The sequence below is a fragment of the Piliocolobus tephrosceles genome, chromosome 11, assembly GCF_002776525.5.
Source record: "Piliocolobus tephrosceles isolate RC106 chromosome 11, ASM277652v3, whole genome shotgun sequence".
Classification (NCBI taxonomy): Eukaryota; Metazoa; Chordata; class Mammalia; order Primates; family Cercopithecidae; genus Piliocolobus; species Piliocolobus tephrosceles.
The window spans coordinates 50370798-50390316 of record NC_045444.1 but is presented as its reverse complement, the minus strand read 5'-3'; the positions used below and the strand labels follow the sequence as shown (position 1 = coordinate 50390316).

At 37.4% G+C, this 19519-nt stretch overlaps 1 protein-coding gene across 2 annotated transcripts in view; it reads left to right on the top strand.

Annotated features, from left to right (window-relative positions):
* Positions 1-19519, top strand: part of GRB14 (growth factor receptor bound protein 14) — a 136868-nt gene that overhangs the window by 87307 nt on the left and 30042 nt on the right. For both annotated transcript variants that reach the window (XM_023217504.2, XM_023217505.2), the window contains 3 exons: positions 6535-6656; positions 8589-8663; positions 11504-11641. In XM_023217504.2, the coding sequence (XP_023073272.1) occupies positions 6535-6656; positions 8589-8663; positions 11504-11641 (335 nt within the window). The remainder of the gene's footprint in view (positions 1-6534; positions 6657-8588; positions 8664-11503; positions 11642-19519) is intronic.

Sequence of the window (19519 nt, the reverse complement as noted above, 5' to 3'; positions counted from 1 at the left end):
TCTTTAGGGCCATTACTTAGCTTACTACAGGTATTATAAGAATTAAATACAATAATGAAACAGCTCTCAGACTCAGACGTGTAGAAATGTAACGTCATTACAGTATTTTGAATTAGTTTCTAATACTGAGTCACCTGGCTTAAGAACAGACAGTTTATTCTTCTATTATTTCTTTGTTCTCTGGATTGTTCTTAGTCTTCTTGAGGAAAATAATCAATGCAGTTTTTATCAATGAGTTCCATACACATTTAAAATGTATTCAGTTGAAGGTTGAGACCTGCCTTCACTCCTCCAGCACTCTGTTGGGACATTTAAATCCCCAGAGGGGTATCTGTCTAACTTTCATCCAACTATTGTCTTCATGTTGTAGAAACTCCTGCTTTTTAAGCTTATTGCGTAATCATGATGACCCTTAGGTTCACGGTCTTCCTTTAGTACTTCCATATTTCTTCTTGGGAACTTGGTACTAAAATACTCTTGCCCCGTACTGGGATGCTATGGACTTGGCATTGTTCTTAGCTATTGCTTCTCTGTCATGCTTGGTGAAGGGCTTTTATTTAAGGCTGGAGTATAGACTTTGTAAGTCTATACTCTGATTTGAGCCACATACCACTGTTAAACCTATCTGGAATCTTACAACTCTTAGAGGGTTCTATTCAGGAAGGAGGCAGGATGTGTGAAGGGGTGGCCTGCCCCTCCACACCTGTGGGCGTTTCTCGTTAGGTGGAAGGAGAGACTTGAGAAAAGAAATGACACACAGAGACAAAGTATAGAGAAAGAAAAAGTGGGCCCAGGGGACCGGCGCTCAGCATGCAGAGGACCCACGCTGGCACCGGTCTCTGAGTTCCCTCACTATTTATTGATCATTTTCTTTACCATCTTAGAAAAAGGGAAGTGGCAGGATAATAGGATCATTGTAGGGAGAAGGTCAGCAGTAAGACATATGAATAAAGATCTCTGTGACATGAATAAGTTTAAGGAAAAGTGCTGTGCCTTGATATGCATATGCAGACATCTCCATAAACCTTTTTAGTGCATAAAGAGCAGCATTGCCGCTAGCACGTCCCAGCTTCAGCCCTAAGGCAGCTTTCTCCTTTCTCAGTAAACAGAACATACAATCGGGTTTTACACCAGGATGTTCCATTGCCCAGGGACGGGCAGGAGACAGATTCTTTTCTCTATCTCAACTGCCAAGAGGCCTTCTTTCCTCTTATATTAATCCTCCTTAGCACAGACCCTCCACGGATGTCAGGCTGGGGGACGATTAGGTCTTTCCCTTCCCACGAGGCCATATTTCAGACTATCACATGGGGAGAAACCTTGGACAATACCTAGCTTTCCTAGGCAGAGGTTCCTGAGACCTTTGGCAGTGTACCCTGGGGACTTGAGATTAAGAGAATGGTGATGACTTTTCACAAGCATACTGCCTTCAGGCACTTGTTTAACAAAGCACACCCTGCACAGCCCAAAATCCTTTAAACCTTGAGTCACCATAGCACATGTCTCTTGCAAGGACAGGGTTGGGGGTAGGGTCACAGATTAACAGCATCTCAAATACAGAACAAAATGGACTCTCTTATGTCTACTTCTTTTTATATAGACACAGTAACAGTCTGATCTCTCTTTTCCCCACATTTCCCCCTTTTCTTTTCAACAAAGCCACCATTGTCATCATGGCTCGTTCTCGATGGTCACTGTCTCTTTGGAACTGTTGAGTGTACCTGCAGACTAACAGCAGACAGAACAGGCACACAGGGATTAATATGAAATTTACAATAGTAGTACTTCAGATGGTCTTAGCCAAAGTGACAGGGTTAAGATTTGCAAGGCCATCAGCAACTACTGCAATTGCCTCAGTTTCACAGTCTGATCTCTCTTTTCCCCACAATGTGGGGTCACTTGGGACCTACACATCCAGTTACCATCTAGCTGCCTCACAGTCTCCACTCCACCAGTTTCCTTCAATCACTCTTTAACTCTGCCTCCTTTCTCAGAGGGCAGAGGGTGGGTCCCCACAAATGACAATGGAGGATTGGCTAGGCATGCTTCTTCCTAAACAATTATATTTGTCAAAAATAGATAAAATCTACTGTGAAGCTCAAAAAAAAAAAAAAACCAACAAAATGCCTCTTTGCTATTTTTTCCTTTCTTTATAGTGTAGTATGAGGGCAGAATTCATAGTGTTTTCTTAGAGGTAGAGAAAGGTAATGGGTCCAAGGAAACATAGGTTGGCAAAGCAAATAAACAAGCATCTTTATTGATATCTTGAAATTGTCTCCCACTGCAGTTGCAAAGAATACAGATACAGTGCTTAGCACATAGTGCATTTAATAATGTGTACCTGTGTTTCATAATCTTGAAATACCAGCTGAGTTTACATGAGAAGTAAACAGAAGTAGGACAGATTTTTTTTTTTTATTATACTTTAAGTTCTAGGGTACATGTACACAACAGACAGATTTTTAAGAATGCAACTTCCCACTTGGTAGCTCAGTGATCACTGGATGTCCCTCCACTTTGATTGTCTTGCAGTTTTTCTGGCTTATTGCTGGTAACACAGTCCTTCCAAGTGCTAAGGCTGAGAACCTTGACGTCTTCCTCAAGTACTTTCTTTTTCACTCCATATCCAATTTGTCAGCAAATTCTGTTGGCCCTACCTTCAAAATAGATCAAGATTCTGTGTATTTTTTTTTTTTTTTAACCACATCAACTGCTACCATGCTAATCTAAGCTGCATCATCTCTCCTGGGGTTAGTTCCAATAGCCTACCAAATGGTCTTTGTGCTTTCAGCCTTTTAAAATCAGTTTCTGCTCCACAGTGTGATCCTATTGTAACTTGTTAGTTCATGTTATTCCTGTGTTCAAAATGACTTCCCATCTAACACAGAGGAAAAGCCAAATCCTTACTATATAGACTGCAGGGCTTTCTACAACTCATCATCTCATCACCATTATTTCCTTAACTTCTTTTCCTGGGATAACCCCTTTTCCTCATTCAACATTAGCCACACTAACCTCCTGGCTGTATTTCAAACATACTAGCCTTTCTCTCACCTCAAGGGCTTTTTTTCTTACTCCTCCTCTTTATCTGCTTGGCTCCTGTCCTCTTCTCCTTTAGGTCTCTGTTCAAACATTATCTTCTCAATGAGGCCTTCTTGACAAGCTGTTGGAAATGGGTTCCTATCGCCTGTGTCCTCAGCACTTTCTCTCTCTTCCCTGCTCTATTTTTCCCTGTAAGGTTTATCACCACTATTATGGTTTAAATATTTGCCCCTCCAAATTTTCTGTTGAAATGAGATCCCCAGTGTTGGAGGTAGGTCTAGTGGGAGGTATTTGGGTCATGAAGGCAGATCCCTCGTGAATGACTTGGTGCCATCCTTGTGATAATGGGTGAGTTCTCACTCTATTCATTCACACAAAAGCTGGTTGTTCAAGGTCTCTTGCCATGTGACACACCTGCTCCCCCTTCACCTTCCCGCATGATTGTAGGCTTCCTGAGGCCTCAGCAGAAGCAAGTGCTGCTACCATGCTTCCTGTATAGCCATGAGTCAAATAAACCCCTCTTCTGTATAAATCACCCAACCTCAGTATTTCTTGATAGCAACAAAAAATGGACTAAGACCACCACTTTTTATGAGTCACATTTTATTTATTATCCACATATTCCCGTTAGAATGAAAGCTTCATGAGGGCAGTTATTTTGTTACTGTCTTCTCCACTACAAAATTTTTCACCCTAAGATGAGTGTTTGACATACTGTGGACCTTCAGCAAATATTTGTCGAATGGATGAACAAATGACTAAGTTATAACTAACTGCCAGACTATATGAATTTATCTATAACAAGCAGAAGCAGACAAGCTTTTTGGGCAGGGTTCACATTCATACACATGTTTTAGGAGGTTTGCTATGCTATCAGTGTCCATGTTGGATTAGAAGAATGAGAAAGTAGAGGTTTGAAGATTAGTTAGGCTGAACAAGAAAAGGCAAAGGTCTAAATTGAAATGGTGACAGTGGGACCTGGTGTGGGGGTTGTTAGTTGTGTGAGAGACACTCAGAGGAAGAATCCCTGCTATCTGAGAATTTCATGAGTAGAAGATATTGGAGTAGAGGTAGAGAAAGTTGCAAAGGTGAGCTGTAGTTCTACTTTTTTTGAGAGAGTGTGGTAAAAATGACAGTAATGGAGATAGGATAATTTAGGAAGAAAAAGCCATTTGAAAGGGAAAAATGTAGATGACTTTGTTTCATTTTTAAATTTAAAAAGTTTTTTGGTACCATTTAAAATTTTGTATATGTACAGTTCAGTGGCATCATATGAATTCACATTATTGTGCAACCATCATGACTGGCCATCAATCTCTAAAATATTTTAATTTTCTCATACTGCAACTCTGCATCAATTAAACAATAACTGCTCATTCCCTACTCTCTCCAGCACCTGGCAACCCCCATTTTACTTCCTGTCTCTATGAATTTCACTATTCTAGGTACCTTGTATAAGTGGAATCATACAGCACTTGTTCTTTTGTATTTGTCTTATTTCTCTTAGCATAATAGCTTCAAGGTTCATCTATGTTGTAGCATGTGTCAGAATTACATTCCTTTTTAAAGCTGAATATTCCATTGTATGTACTGTGTATACCACATTTGTTATCTATTCATTGTTCATGGACATGGACTTTAGGTTTTCACCTTTTGGCTATTGCGAATGATGCTGCTATGAACATTGGTATACAAATTTCTGTTTGAGTCCCTGTTTTCAATTCTTTTGAGTAAATAGCCAGAAGTGGAATTGCTGGATCCTATGGTAATTTTATGTGTCATATTTTGACTTTGGTTTTAGACACACTGTATTTGAGGTGGTGGACCGTATAGCAGTTAGGACAGGAGCATGGGTGAGAACAATTATAAGCCAGAGATTTCACTTCAAAAAACCTGACAAATGAGGTGGTTGAAGAGGTGAGAATGGATTAGTTTATAGGGGGAGAAAGAAAGGAGTTGAACCAGGGACTGAGATGTAGGAGGAGAAGGAGCTAGTGGAGCCAGTCAATGGGATAGAAAAGGAGCAATCAGAGTTAGTAATAGAACCCCAAGTGTTGACATACACTTAGCTTAAACTCATCCATATTCATTGAACACTCTTACGAGAACCTCCTTTTGGATGAATAAATGTCTATTTAAGAATGATATTACTTTCAAGAGTTTGGGTGTTGTAGGTCACAAATCACTACTGAATGTTGAATTTCTGAGACATAAATGCTTTTTAAAAACATTCTAGAAACAGTAAAACAGCAGAGAATTTCCATATTACTTATTTGGTTGTTCTCCATTTCCTGTTTTGCATTGGTAATTTCCAGTTTCTTTTCTTTTCTCCACCTTTTATTGAAGTATGGCATACATTAAGAAAAGTGTACAAACCAAGTGTGCACAACTCAGTGAACTCTCAGATATTGCATATACCAGAGTAACCAACCCCAAGATCAAGAAAGAGTGTTATACTCACCCCAGTGTTTCCCTTCATGCCCCCCACTTACTTAGTATCTCCAAAACCCTTCCTAGCACTACAGATTAATTTTGCTGTTTTGAACCTTATGTAAGTAGAATCATGCAGTATGCATTATCTGTGTCTGGATTATTTAATTAAATATTGTGTTCAGGAAATGCAATATGTATCCATACTGTTGTGGGTTGTTGTAGTATATTTTCACTGTGTGCTTTTACACAATTTACTTATTCATTCTCATATCAGTGGGCATTTGGGTAGTTTCAAGTTTGGGGCTATTATGAATAATACTACTGTCAGCATCCTCACAGTTTCTTATAAAAATAGGAATTTTGCATGCTATATTCACCTCTTTACAATTGCCTTTGCTTACTTCATTTAAATGCCTTTTCCGCCAAGTGCCTTCCCACCCTACTTAATTATCTTCATTGTTATTACAAAATATCTTTTCCTTAGTATTAGCTTTGAAATAATAAAGTGCCCCAAGGAATTGGGCTTCTTTAAAAAAATACCTATATCTACTTGTATTAAAATTTTCCTTTTAAAGCATTTATTTTAATTTTTCTCAGCTATCCAGATTAGTCTGGACAGTCTTAAATGCACATGAACCTTTCAAATTCTTCATCTCTTAATGAAGTGAATTGTTCAACCTTGAAATAAATATTTTAATTTTGGCACCATGGTAAGTTGGAGAAAAAAGTAGCTCCCATATACTTCATGCAGATTTGTTATCAAGCTTATATTATTTACACAGTAAGAAAAGGAAATTGAGATAACAAAGAGTATATTATGATATTTTATACATGTTTTCTTTTTAGACAACAGTCTGCTTTGGTATAAAAATGAACATTAGTAAATTGAATATTGATGAGAAATTTTATCAATCTGGCTATTTCATAATTAAGTTGAAATCTGCTATGTTTAATAAAGATGCGTAATACGTTTTATATGTTTGTATGTGTCTATGTGTGTGTGTGTATATATGTATATTTGTCTATCTGTCAACATACTCGTTGAAACATTCTTTACAGAAAGAACAATAGAAGACCATGAACTGGTGATTGAAGTGCTATCCAACTGGGGGATAGAAGAAGAAAACAAGCTATACTTTAGAAAAAATTATGCCAAATATGAGTTCTTTAAAAACCCAATGGTAAGTGAAATCCCCATTAGTAGTTATGGAAAATAAATGAATCAGTTAAATTTTATGCCAAAAAGATAGTCACTATAAATAAAATACAGTCCTATTTGGTAAATTGTAGATGAAGACTCTGGTCCTTTAAAATTATACCCACATTTCTCATGCTAACAATGATTAGTGAACATTATACACAGACGTTCAGATACACAGGTGTAAAAGTTTTTGAAACCATATTGGTAAAGTCTGAATTGAGATGAATTTGGTTTATTTAATTTAAAAGTATTAGGAAACCTAATTTTGCCTTTTGTGAAAAGGAAACAGTTATACATTTGATGTGGGAAATGAATTTTTATAGGTTCTCAAACAGATTAAGAACAAGTGTTAAGCAAAATATTATACTTTACCACTTTCTACAGAATTTGGGAAATTTAAATAGATTTTCTAAAGTAAAAGCAGACTAATGATTGTTGAGAGTATTATAACTTAGCCAGAAATTAAGATTGACATGAATCTTGCTGTTCCAAATTATTTTGTTTCCAGTGCAGTAATTTTTTAACTAAGTAGAAAGGAGATAAAGACCAGTGCATTATCTAGTAAATACTACTTTCATTGTAGTTCTCTTTAAAAGAAAATAAATGTATGTCACATTCTAATGAAGACTAGGGATCTAGAAAAGTCAGAATAGCCTCTGGGCTCATTATTTTAAATTGTTTTTGTCTCTGAAGCTGAAGCATATTTTTACACTAAGTTTTGGATGATAATTGGATTGAAATGATTCTTTATGAAAAATATATGATACACACCATAATAGAATATTTTCAAACCCTGAAAGACCTCTCACGTTCTCTTTTATCTTAACCTATTAATAGAAACATAATAGGATGATCTTTGGCAAAGAAAATTAGTCATAATAAAAATTAAATAAATTCAAATGTGAAGGGAAAGTGTTTTCTTGTTGTGAGTCTTTATTAAAATCAAGAATTTAAAAAGATATATTTAAAGAAATACTGTTCAATGCTTGTTTTTTATTTTATTTTTTTATTTAAACAAGGCTGGACATTTGTTTTGTAGAACTATTGCAGTGGTTCTTAACTGGGGGGTGGTTTGACAATGTCTGGACACAGTTTTGGTTGTCACAACTGGTGGTGGGGAGGAGGACTGCTGGTGAGCAGAGGATAGGAATACTGTAACATCTATAATACGCAGGAGAGCCCCCTCAACACAGAATTATTAAATCAAAATATTAGTAGAACTGCTGTTGAAAAACCCTGTCCTAGAGGAAATATAGTAGAATATATTTTCCCAAACTTATCTAATCATAAAATTTACCGAGGGGAGAGTGCTTATTAAAAACACAGAATCCAGGACTTGCCCGGACCTACTGAATCAGAAACTCCAGGAATGAGGCCTGGGAATTCCTATTTGAAACAACTGCCCTGGGTAAATTTTATGATTAAAAAGTTTGGAAAAATGGTAGGTAGCAAGAACTGGACTTTTAGCTCCCCAGCTCAGTTTAAGTCCTGACCTCCACTGTGTTGTGGGCTATGACCTTGGGCATACTCTAAACTCTACTTCTATGAGCCTTTTCTTTGTAAAATGGAATGGATAGTCCATTTGTACCTGATAGACTGGTTGCAGGACTCAGGAAGAAGATGTGGGAGCAAGCACATTGTCGACTTCAGGACAGTGTTTTATAACTCAGGATACCTGAATCCATCCACATCTGCATTTTGTGGGGGCATTTGCTAATCTTTGCACCCAACTCCAGACATTCTCATTAAGGTACCTATGAGTAGAGTCTAAGGACGGACCTTTTCAAAAGCACTTTGGGTGAATTTTAGTCACACCAGTTTAAAGAACTTTTGCTTTTGATTACTATATTGGTCATAATTGAATCTTTTCTAGCACGAATTTTGTGATAATTTAACTGTGTCTTTTTGACAGTATTTTTTTCCAGAGCATATGGTATCTTTTGCAACTGAAACCAATGGTGAAATATCCCCCACACAGATTTTGCAGGTAAATATATTTTTATTAAAATATATAAATAATAGCATAATGAAGGAAAACTTTAAAGTCCTTTTTTTATATGCCCAGATTTTGAAAAGTTATGCTTGAATTATTATTAATATTTTTTGCTGGAGGTAAAACTAAAAATAATAGCACCCAGGTAAAGAATGCCCTAAGTCAATAAAGCTCTTTACCAACATTCTTCTTCCCAGTTTTAGCCAATTGTCAAAGGATTTTACATATTTAAAAATGTGTGTCTTAAAAGGAAACTTGCAATTTTGTTATGTGGTGTGTGTAAATATTATGTTAGTCTTTAGAAAAATCATAATTCTTTGTAAAATACAGATATTTTACCAATGGATACTCAGTATTAGCTTTCATAATAAATGCCCTCAATCCTATTTGTAATAAAATATTTAGCATATAAATGAAAGGAGATAAAAGATACTGGATGCAAATGTATTCACTAGCATTTGTAATAGCTGTTATGGAATTCCTTGCATAGAATTGTGAAATATTCTTAGCTGAATTAAGAAGACTAGTTATCTAATTAAAAATCTCCTTGTTTTTATTTCTATTGGACTCACTTCTTCCAAACGGGGGATGGCTCAAAGACATTGTTGTTACAATAAATGAATAATTTCAGTTATTTTATTTTTTGATAGATTTGTAGATTTTACATCAGAAGCTCTACAGTTGTTTTTCACAGGTTAATGTTGAGCAATGTCTTTATAATGGTTGCTGTTTGAGCTCAGCCCCATGCATCTCCAAACCCACTCAGTATTCCCTGATCTTTAATGAAGACAACTTTTAATATTTCCAGTATTGTTTGACCTTAAAAATATTAGGTTGGCAGAGCTATCATGGATTTTTCTGTGGGCTTTTTAATAGGTTATATTTCATTTTTGTGCTTCAGAATATTTTTGAAACATGATTAGTCCCCAGAGATTTTTCTAAAAGCTGCTTCTGTGCTCCTGGGTTTTTACAGAGACACCCCGTCAAAATGTTAGGTAAATGGCAGCAGCAGCTGTGCCCCAGGACTTTCAGATCTCAGCCCTCTGAATGCTTCACCACTGTATTACAACACAGTGGTGGGATGGAGTTTTTATTCCACCTCCTTTTGCAAGTCTTCCTATAGCACAGTTATATTGCTTTAATGTTAAATTATAAAAACAAGAAAAATCATAGGCTTTGGAATCAGATAGTCCTGCATGTGCCCCTGACCTCTTCTCTCCACTGAGGCAATGTTTCCACTTTTTAAAAGGTTTCTTCTTTTTCTAGTGTGGCCTCTATGACTCTCTTTTTAAAATTTAATTGGTTTGGTTTAATAACTTGGAAAGCACTCAAACTAAAAAACCTACTTGCCTGTTTTGCATGTCAATTAATTAATATCTGTGGCTCATTAAATTAAATTTCTTTTAGTAATTTACTTTAAAAAACATAAATATCTACTATCAGCATTTCCTTGAGTAGCCTTTTAAAATGTGTTACGTTATTTTAGTTAATAAATTCTCTTATTTCAAATGTTTTCCATTTGTTTATTCGGAGGAAATTTCTACTTTCTTTTTTTTTAATGAGACACTAATGCATTTCCACTGTCTTATTAAGGATGCTGAGCACAACCACTCAGTTGAGCTATTCCTTTTCATTGTCATTTTCTTGACCAACACATGCCCACTGTCTCAATTAATTATTACCATGGAACAAACTATTCCAAGCCTTTGTGGTTTAAAGTACTCATTTACATTTTGCCAACAATTTGTGGGACGAGCATCTGGGAAGAGTCTAGCTGGGTGGGTCATCTCTGAGGCACATTGACTCAGTGCTGGGGATTGAGGATCCCCTTCTAAGACAGTTTCTTGACTGCATGTCCTTTGACTCCTTGGTGTCTCTCTCTCTCTCCCATGTTTTCCCCCACTTTCTTGCTCTCTCTGTCTGTCTCATGGTGTCTCATCCTGTAGGGCTCTTCCAGTTGTATTGGGCTTCTTACCTGTGATGGTCTCATGGTAGTCACATTTCTTATGTGACAGCTGGATTCCAAGGGCCAAGTCATGAAAAGCACCAGGCTAGTTAAGTACTACACCTAGAACTGGCAAAGGGTCACTTCCACATATTGTATGGGTCAAAGCAATGATAGGCTTGCTCACATTCAAGGGAGTGGAGAAAGACTCTACCTTTTTGTGATTCAGGGGCAAGATGACATTGCAGAAGAGCATGTGGGATGGAGGACATTGTTGCCGTCCTCTTTGGAAAACATGACCTACCACATTCACCCACAACTGAGAACCATAGATGACAAATAAGAGATAGTTTTATTTGCTTTATCCTCCTCAAGGAGGTGAACTTGGCTCAACTTCCTGCTTCCCAATTGAAGTCAGCATTGTGGTCTTACTTATACCATAATGAAGTTAATAGGTAAACCTGTAATCTCAGGGAAAACCACGGAAAACAATGAAAAGTATATCAGGACTTAACGCTGTGGATGACGTCCAACTTTTTGAATGGACATTCAATTAGCTGCTAATTTTGGTAGTTAGATAACTACGTACTATTACTTAGAATGTGTATTTTGTGAACTCATTTTCATTTGAAACATCTCAGGTTTTTAAAAGACTCTGATTTATTTTCTGTGTGTGTGTGTGTGTGTGTATACACACACAGAGATAGAGAGAGAAGGAGAGAGACACCAAGGACTATCAAAACACACACACAGTTAATTACCGTAATGTTACATGTTATGATCCTGTGTGATTTTTACATGTTTATATTTGAAATCTTAACATGATTAGTATAAGGTTACCGTATCATTGATTTAATCATAGTTTGAAAATATGTAAATTTTCTTTCAGATGTTTCTGAGTTCAAGCACATACCCTGAAATTCATGGTTTCTTACATGCGAAAGAACAGGGAAAGAAGTCTTGGAAAAAAATTTACTTTTTTCTAAGAAGATCTGGTTTATATTTTTCTACTAAAGGGACATCAAAGGTAAATTGAAGTATCCAGGATGTGTTATCAATGACATATTAAGCTGTAAGTTAAAACATATTTACTTTGTTGTATTTATTATTTTATTACTTGATGTTAAAGGTTGGTCTTTGATTTTTTTTATTTAAAACATCTGCCTTGATTATTTACACACTAACTACTCAGTTTTACTTCACACTGGTTTCAATGTAGTATCTTTGATGGAGTCTGGATACTCTTATTTCAGTATAACATATGTTACTCCTTTGTGCTCACTCTGAATTCACTCCTTTCTCCTCATCCTTGGCTGCAGAGTTTGAAGCCTGATGTAGTGTATACCTTTTCTTTTTACCCCAGGTCATGCTGCTGATCTTTTCTACTTCTGAACCTCTGTTGATCAACATCAACAGAACAGAACAGTTAATCATAGAACAGTTAATAAAATGTTTCATCTGAGTCATTTATTGCTCTTTTATTATTGATTGATGTATTTATTTCAAGAGGTTTGTAAGGAACAGGAAGTGTTTGATTACCTGAGTAAGTTCTTTAGTGGTGATTTCTGAGAGTTTGTTGCACCCATCAACAAGCAGAGTACACTACTCATTGTATAGTCTTTTATCCTTCATCCCCATCCCACCTTTTCCCCCGAGTCCCCAAAGTCCATTGTATCATTCTTATTCCTTTGCATTCTCATAGCTTAGCTCCCACTTAGGGTGAGAACATATGATTTTTGATTTTACATTCCTGAGTTACTTCACGTAGAATAATGGTCTGCAGTTCCATCCAGGCAGCTGGGAATGCCATTATTTCATTCCTTTTTATGGTTCCATGGTCTATCTATCTATCTATCTATCTATCTATCTATCTATCTATGTATCTCACAATTTCTTTATCCACTCATTGATTGATGGGGATTTGGGCCGGTTCCATATTTTTGCAATTGTGAATTGTGCTGCTATAAACATGCATGTGCAAGTATCTTTTTCATATAATGACTTCCTCTGGGAAGATACCCAGTAGTGGGATTGCTGGATCAAAAGGTAGTTCTACTTTTAGTTCTTTAAGGAATCTCCACACTGTTTTCCAAAATGGTTGTACTAGTTTACATTCCCACCAACAGCATGAAAGCATTCCCTTTTCACCAGATCCACACCAACATCTACTGTTGTTTGGTTTTTTTGATTATGGCCATTCTTGCAGGAGTAAGGTGGCATCACATTGTGATTTTGATTTGCATTCTCTTGATCATTAGTGATGTTGAGTATTTTTCTCATATGTTTGTTGACCACCTATATATCTTCTTTTGAGAGTTTTTATTGATGTCCCTAGCCTACTTTTTGATGGGATTGTTTTTTTCTTGCCAATTTGTTTGAGTTCCTTGTAGATTCTGGATATTTGTCTTTTGTCAGATTTAGAAATTGCAAATATTTTCTCCTGCTCTGTGAGTTGTCTGTTTACTCTGTTGAGTGTTTCTTTTGCTGTGCAGAAGCTTTTCATTTAATTAAGTCCTATCTATTTATCTTTGTTTTTGTTTCATTTGATTTTGGGTTCTTAGTCAGGAAGTCTTTCCCTAAGCCAATATCTAGAAGGGTTTTTCTGATGTTATCTTATAGAAACTTTTGTGGTTTCAGGTCTTAGATTTAAGTCTTTGATCCATCTTGAATAGATTTTTGTATAAGGACAGAGATAAGGATCCACATTCATTCTTCTACATGTGACTCGCCAATTATCCCAGCACCATTTGTTGACTAGAGTGTCCTTTTTCCCACTTTTTGGTTTGTTTATTTGTTTGTTTGCTTTGTCAAAGACCACTTGGCTGTAAGTATCTGGCTTTATTTCTCTGTTACCTATTCTGTTCCATTCGTCTATGTGCCTATTTTTATACCAGTACCTTGCTGTTTCAGTGACTATGGCCTTGTAGTATAGTTTGAAGTTGGGTAATGTGATGCCTCCAGGTTTGTTCTTTTTGCTTAGTCTTGTTTTGGCTTTGCAGGCTCTTTTTTGGTTCCATGTAAATTTTAGGATTTTTTTTTTCTAGTTCTGTCAAGAATGATGATAGTATTTTGATAAGAATTGCATTGAATTTATAGATTGTTTTTGGCAGTATGGTCATTTTCAAAATATTGATTCTATCCATCCATGAGCATGGGATGTGTTTCCATTTGTTTGTGTCATCTATGACTTCTTTCAGCAATGTTTTGTAGTTTTCCTTGTAGAGTTCTTTCACCTTCTTGGTTAGGTATATCCTTAAGTATTTTATTTTATCTTTTACAGCTATTGCAAAAGGGGTTGAGTTCTTGATTTGATTCTCAGCTTGGTCACTGTTGGTATATAACAGAGCTATTGATTTGTGTACATTAATTTTGTATCCTGAAGCTTTGCTTAATTCATTTATCAGTTCTAGGAATTTTTTGTGGGAGTCTTTAGGGTTTTCTAGGTATACGATCATATAATCTGTAAACAATGACAGCTTGACTTCTTCTTTACCAGTTTAGATGCCCTTTATTTCTTTTTCTTGTCTGATTGCTCTGGCTAGGACTTCCAGTACTATGTTGAATAGAACTGGTGAGAGTGAGCATCCATTTCTTGTTTCAGTTGTGAGGGGGAATGCTTTCAACATTTCCCCATTCAATATAATGTTGGCTGTGGGTTTGCCATAGATGACTTTTATTACTTTAAGGTATGTCCCTTCTATGCCAATTTTGCTGGAATTTTTAATCATAAAGTGTTGCTGGATTTTGTCTAATGCATTTTCTGCATCTATCGAGATGATCATGTGATTTTTGTTCTAAATTCTGTTTATGTGGTGTATCACATTCATTGACTTGCATTTGTTAAATTATCCCTCCATCTCTGATATATAACCCACTTCATCATGGTGGATTATCTTTTCAATATGCCATTGGATTCAGTTGGCTAGTATTTTGTTAAGGATTTTTACATCTATGTTCATCAGGGATATTGGTCTGTAGTTTTCTTTTCTTGTTATGTCCCTTCCTGGTTTTAGTATTAGGGTTATACTGGCTTTATAGAATGATATAGGGGTGATTCCCTCTTTCTCTGTCTTGTGCAATAGTGTCAATAGGATTAGTACCAATTCTTCTTTGAATGTCTGATAGAATTTAGCTGTGAATCCATCTGGTCCTGGACTTTTTTTTTTGGTAATTTCTTTTATTACAATTTCAATCTCACTGCTTGTTATTGGTCTGTTCAGAGTTTCTATGTCTTCCTGGTTTAATCTAGGAGGGTTATCTTTCCAGAAATTTATCCATCTTCTCTAGGTTTTCTAGTTTATGTGCATAAAGGTGTTCATAGTAGCCTTGAATGATCTTTTGTATTTCTCTGGTATTGGTTGTAATATCTCCTGTTTCATTTCTAATTGACCTTACTTGGATCTTCTCTCTTCTTTTCTTGGTTAATCTTGGTTAATGGTTTATCAATTTTGCTTATCTTTACAAAGAAACAGCTTTTTATTTCATTTATCTTTTGTATTGTTATATTTGTTTCAATTGTATTTAATTCTGCTCTGATCTTTGTTATTTCTTTTCTTCTGCTGAGTTTGGGTTTGGTTTGTTCTTGTTTCTCTAGTTCCTTGAGGTGTGACCTTAGGTTGCCTATTTGTGCTCTTGTAGACTTTTTGATGTAGGCATTTAAGGCTATGAACTTTCCTCTTAGCACTGCCTCTCCTGTATCCCAGATGTTTTGATAGGTTGTGTCACTATCATTGTTCAGTTGAAAGAATTTTTTAAATTTCCATCTTGATTTCATTGTTGACCTAACAATCATTCAGGAGCAGGTTATTTAATTTCCATGTATTTGCATTATTTTGAGGTTTCCTTTTGGAGTGATTTCCAATGTATTACGCTGTGTTCTGAGAGAGTACTTGAAATAATTTCAGGCCGGGCGCGGTGGCTCAAGCCTGTAATCCCAGCACTTTGGGAGGCCGAGACGGGCGGATCACGAGGTCAGGAGATTGAGACCATCCTGGCTAACACGGTGAAACCCCGTCTCTACTAAAAAATACAAAAATCTAGCCGGGCGAGGTGGCGGGCGCCTGTAGTCCCAGCTACTCCGGAGGCTGAGGCAGGAGAATGGCGTGAACCCGGGAGGCGGAGCTTGCAGTGAGCTGAGATCCGGCCACTGCACTCCAGCCTGGGCGACAGAGCGAGACTCCGTCTCAAAAAAAAAAAAAAAAAAAAAAAAAAAGAAATAATTTCAATTTTAAAAAATGTATTGAGACTTGTTTTGTGGCATATCATATGGTCTATCTTGGAGAATGTTCTGTGTGCTGATGAATAGAATATATATTCTATTCATGTATTAGAATATATAGTTATTCTGTATATATAGAATGTATATTCTATTCATATATTAGAATATATAGAATATAGTTATTGGATAGAATGTTCAGTAAATATCTGTTAAGTTCATTTGTTTTAAGGTATAGTTTAATCCATTGTTTCTTTGTTGACCTTCTGTCTTAATGATCTGCCTAGTGCTGTTAGTAGAGTATTAAAATTCCCCACTATTATTGTGTTGCTGTCTATCTCATTTCTTTATGTCTAATAGAAATTGTTTTATAGATTTGGGAGCTCCAGGATTAGGTACATATATATATTTAGGATTGTGATTTTTTCCTACTGGACAATTCCCTTTATCATTATATAATGTAACTGCTGTTGCTTTAAAATCTGTTTTGTCTGACATAAGAATAGCTATTCCTGCTCTCTTTTGGTGTCCATTTGCATGGAATGTCTTTTCCACCCCTTTACATTAAGTTTTTGTGAGTCCTTATATGTTACATGAGTCTCTTGAAGACAGCAGATACTTGGTTGGTGAATTCTTATTTATTCTTCCATTGTGTATCTTTTAAGTGGAACATTTAGGCCATTTACAGTCAATGTTAGTATTGAGATGTGAGGTACTGAGCTATTTTTCTATTCATTGTGCTATTTGTTGCCTCAATACCTTGTTTCTTTTTTCATTGTGTTTTTGTTTTATAGGTCTTGTGAGCTGTGAGGTTTATTCTTTTTTTTGTAAGATGGTGATATGGTTTAGCTGTGTCCCCACCCAAATCCTGTCTTGAATTGTACTGTCACAATTCCCACGTGCTGTGTGTGGGACCCGGTGGGAGATAACTGAATCATGAGAGCAGGTCATTCCCATGCTATTCTCGTGATAGTGAATAAATCTCACAAGATCTGATGGTTTTATAAAGGGGAGTTTCCCTGCACAAGTTTTCTTGTCTACTGCCATGTGAGATGTGTCTTTCACCTTCTGCTGTGATTGTGAGGCCTCCCCAGCCATGAGGAACTGTGAATCCATTAAACCTTTTTCTTTTATAAATTTCCCAGTCTCATGCTGATAAAGTATGTCTTTATCAGCAGCATGAAAACAGACTAATACAGATGGAGTCTTGCTCTGTCACCCAGGCTGGAGTGTAGGGGCACCATCTCGGCTCATGCAACCTCCGTCTCCCGGGTTCAAGTGATTCTTCTGCCTCAGCCTCCCAAGTAGCTGGGATTACAGGCAAGGACCGCCATGCCAGGCTAATTTATGTATTTTTAGTAGAGACAGGGTTTCACCATGTTAGCCAGGCTGGTCTCAAAATTCTGCCCTCAAGTGATCCACCCACCTTGGCCTCCCAAAATACTGAGATTTATTCTTTAAAGAGGTTCTATTTTGGTGTATTTTGAGGATTTGTTTCAAGATTTAGAGCTCCTTTTAGCAGCTCTTGTAGTCCTGGCCTGGTAGTGGAGAATTTTTTTCAGCATTTGTTTGTCTGGAAAAGACTGCTTAGTTTCACTGGATACAAAATTTTTGGCTGATAATTATTTTGTTTAAGAAGACTAAAGATAGGGCCCCAATCCCCTCTAGCCTGTAGTATTTCTGCTGAGAAATCTGCTATTAATCTGGTAGGTTTTCTCTTTTTTTTTTGCTTTTTCTTTGAGTCTCACCCTGTTGCCAGGCTAAAGTGCAGTGGCGTGATCTTGGCTCACTGCAACCTCCACCTCCCAGGTTCAAGTGATTCTCCTGCCTTAGCCTCTCAAGTAGCTGGAATTACAGGTGCACACTATCATGGTAGGTTTTCTTTTATAGGTTACCTGAAGCTTTTACCTCAGAGCTCTTAAGATTTTTTTCCTTTGACTTCGCTTTGGATAACCTGATGACTATTTCCCTAGGTGATGATTTTTGTGATTAATTTCCCAGGTGTTCTTTGAGTTTCTTGTATTTGGATGTCTAGATCTATAGCAGGCTGGGGAAGTTTTCTTTGATGATTCCCTCAAATATGTTTTCCGAACTTTTAGATTTCTTTTCTTCCACAGGAATACCAGTTCTTAGGTTTGGTCATTTAACATAATCTCAAACTTCTTGGAGGCTTTGTTCATCTTTTAAATTCTTTTTTTTTTTTTTTCTTTTGTCTTTGTTGGACTAAGTTGAAAGCCTTGACTTTGAGCTCTGAAGTTCTTTCTTCTACTCGTTTGATTCTATTGTTGAGACTTTCCAGAGCATTTCTCTTAGTGTGTTCTTTATTTTGAAAAATTGTGATTGTTTTTTATTCATGCTATTTATTTCACTGAAGATTTTTCCCTTCATATCTTGTATCATTTTTTTTTTTTTCACTAAGTTGAACTTCACCTTTCTCTGGTGCCTTCATGATGAGCTTAATAATCAATCTTCTAAATTCTTTTTCTGACAATTCAGAGGTTTCTTATTGGTTTGGATCCATTGCTGGTGAGCTAGTGTGATCTTTTAGGGGTATGAAATAACCTTGTTTTGTCATATTACCAATATTGTTTTTCTGGTTCCTTCTCATTTGGGTATGCTATGTCAGAAGGAAGATTTGGGGCTGAAGTGCTGCTGTTCGGATTCTTTTGCCCCACGGGGTGCTCCCTTAATGGGGTGCTCTCCCTCTTCCCCTAGGGATGTGGCTTCCTGAGAGCCAAACTGTAGTGATTGTTACTTCTCTTTTGGATCTAGCCACCCACTGGAGCTACCGGGCCTTGGGCTGGTACTGGAGTGTCTGCAGAGAGTTCTGTGATGTGAACACAGGTCTCTCAGCCATGGATACCAGCACCTGCTCCAGTGAAGGCGGCAGGGGGAGTGAAGTGGACTCTGTGAGGGTTCTTAGTTGTAGTTTTGTTTATTGTGCTAGTTTTGTGTTGGTTGGCCTCCAACTCAGAGTTGGTGCTGTCAAGAGCATATCAGCTGCAGTAGTACAGGGAAGATCAGGTGGTGGATGGTGCCCTGGAGCTCCCAAAAGATTATGTCCTTTGTCTTTGGCTACCAGAGCAGGTAGAGAGAGACCATCAGGTGGGGCAGGGTTAGGCATGTCTGAGCTCAGACTCTCCTTGGGCAGGGCTTGCTGCGGCTGCTGTAGGGGATGGAGGTGTGGTCCTCAGGCCAATGGAGTTATGTTCCTAGGGGAATTATGGCTGCCTCTGCTGCATCATACAGTAGGTCACCAGAGAAGTGGTGGAAAACTGGCAGTTACAGGCCTCATCCAGCTCCTGTGTAGCCTAGAAGTTCAGGTTAGCTCCCACAATGCCCCACCAACAGCACTAAGTATTTTTCCAGGCAGCAGGTGAACAGGGCTGAGAACTTGCCCCAGGCTACCAGCCTCCTAACTGAGAAAGCAAGCAAGGCTTACAGGTTTTGCACCTCCCGGCCTGCCACGGCTTCTGTACTGTGTTTGCACTCCTGATTCACCCCCTCCCCCAGGTTCTGTCTAGGAAACATTGAGTCAGTTGAAACTGTTACAAAGTTCAGCTGGAAGTTTCCTTCTTTCTGTGGTCTTTTCCAAGTTCCTCTGGCAGCCCTCCCCAGGGACCCCTGTGAGACAGTCAGAAAAGGCTTCCCCGGGGACCAAGAGTGCCCACAGGCTTTTCCTGATGCTTT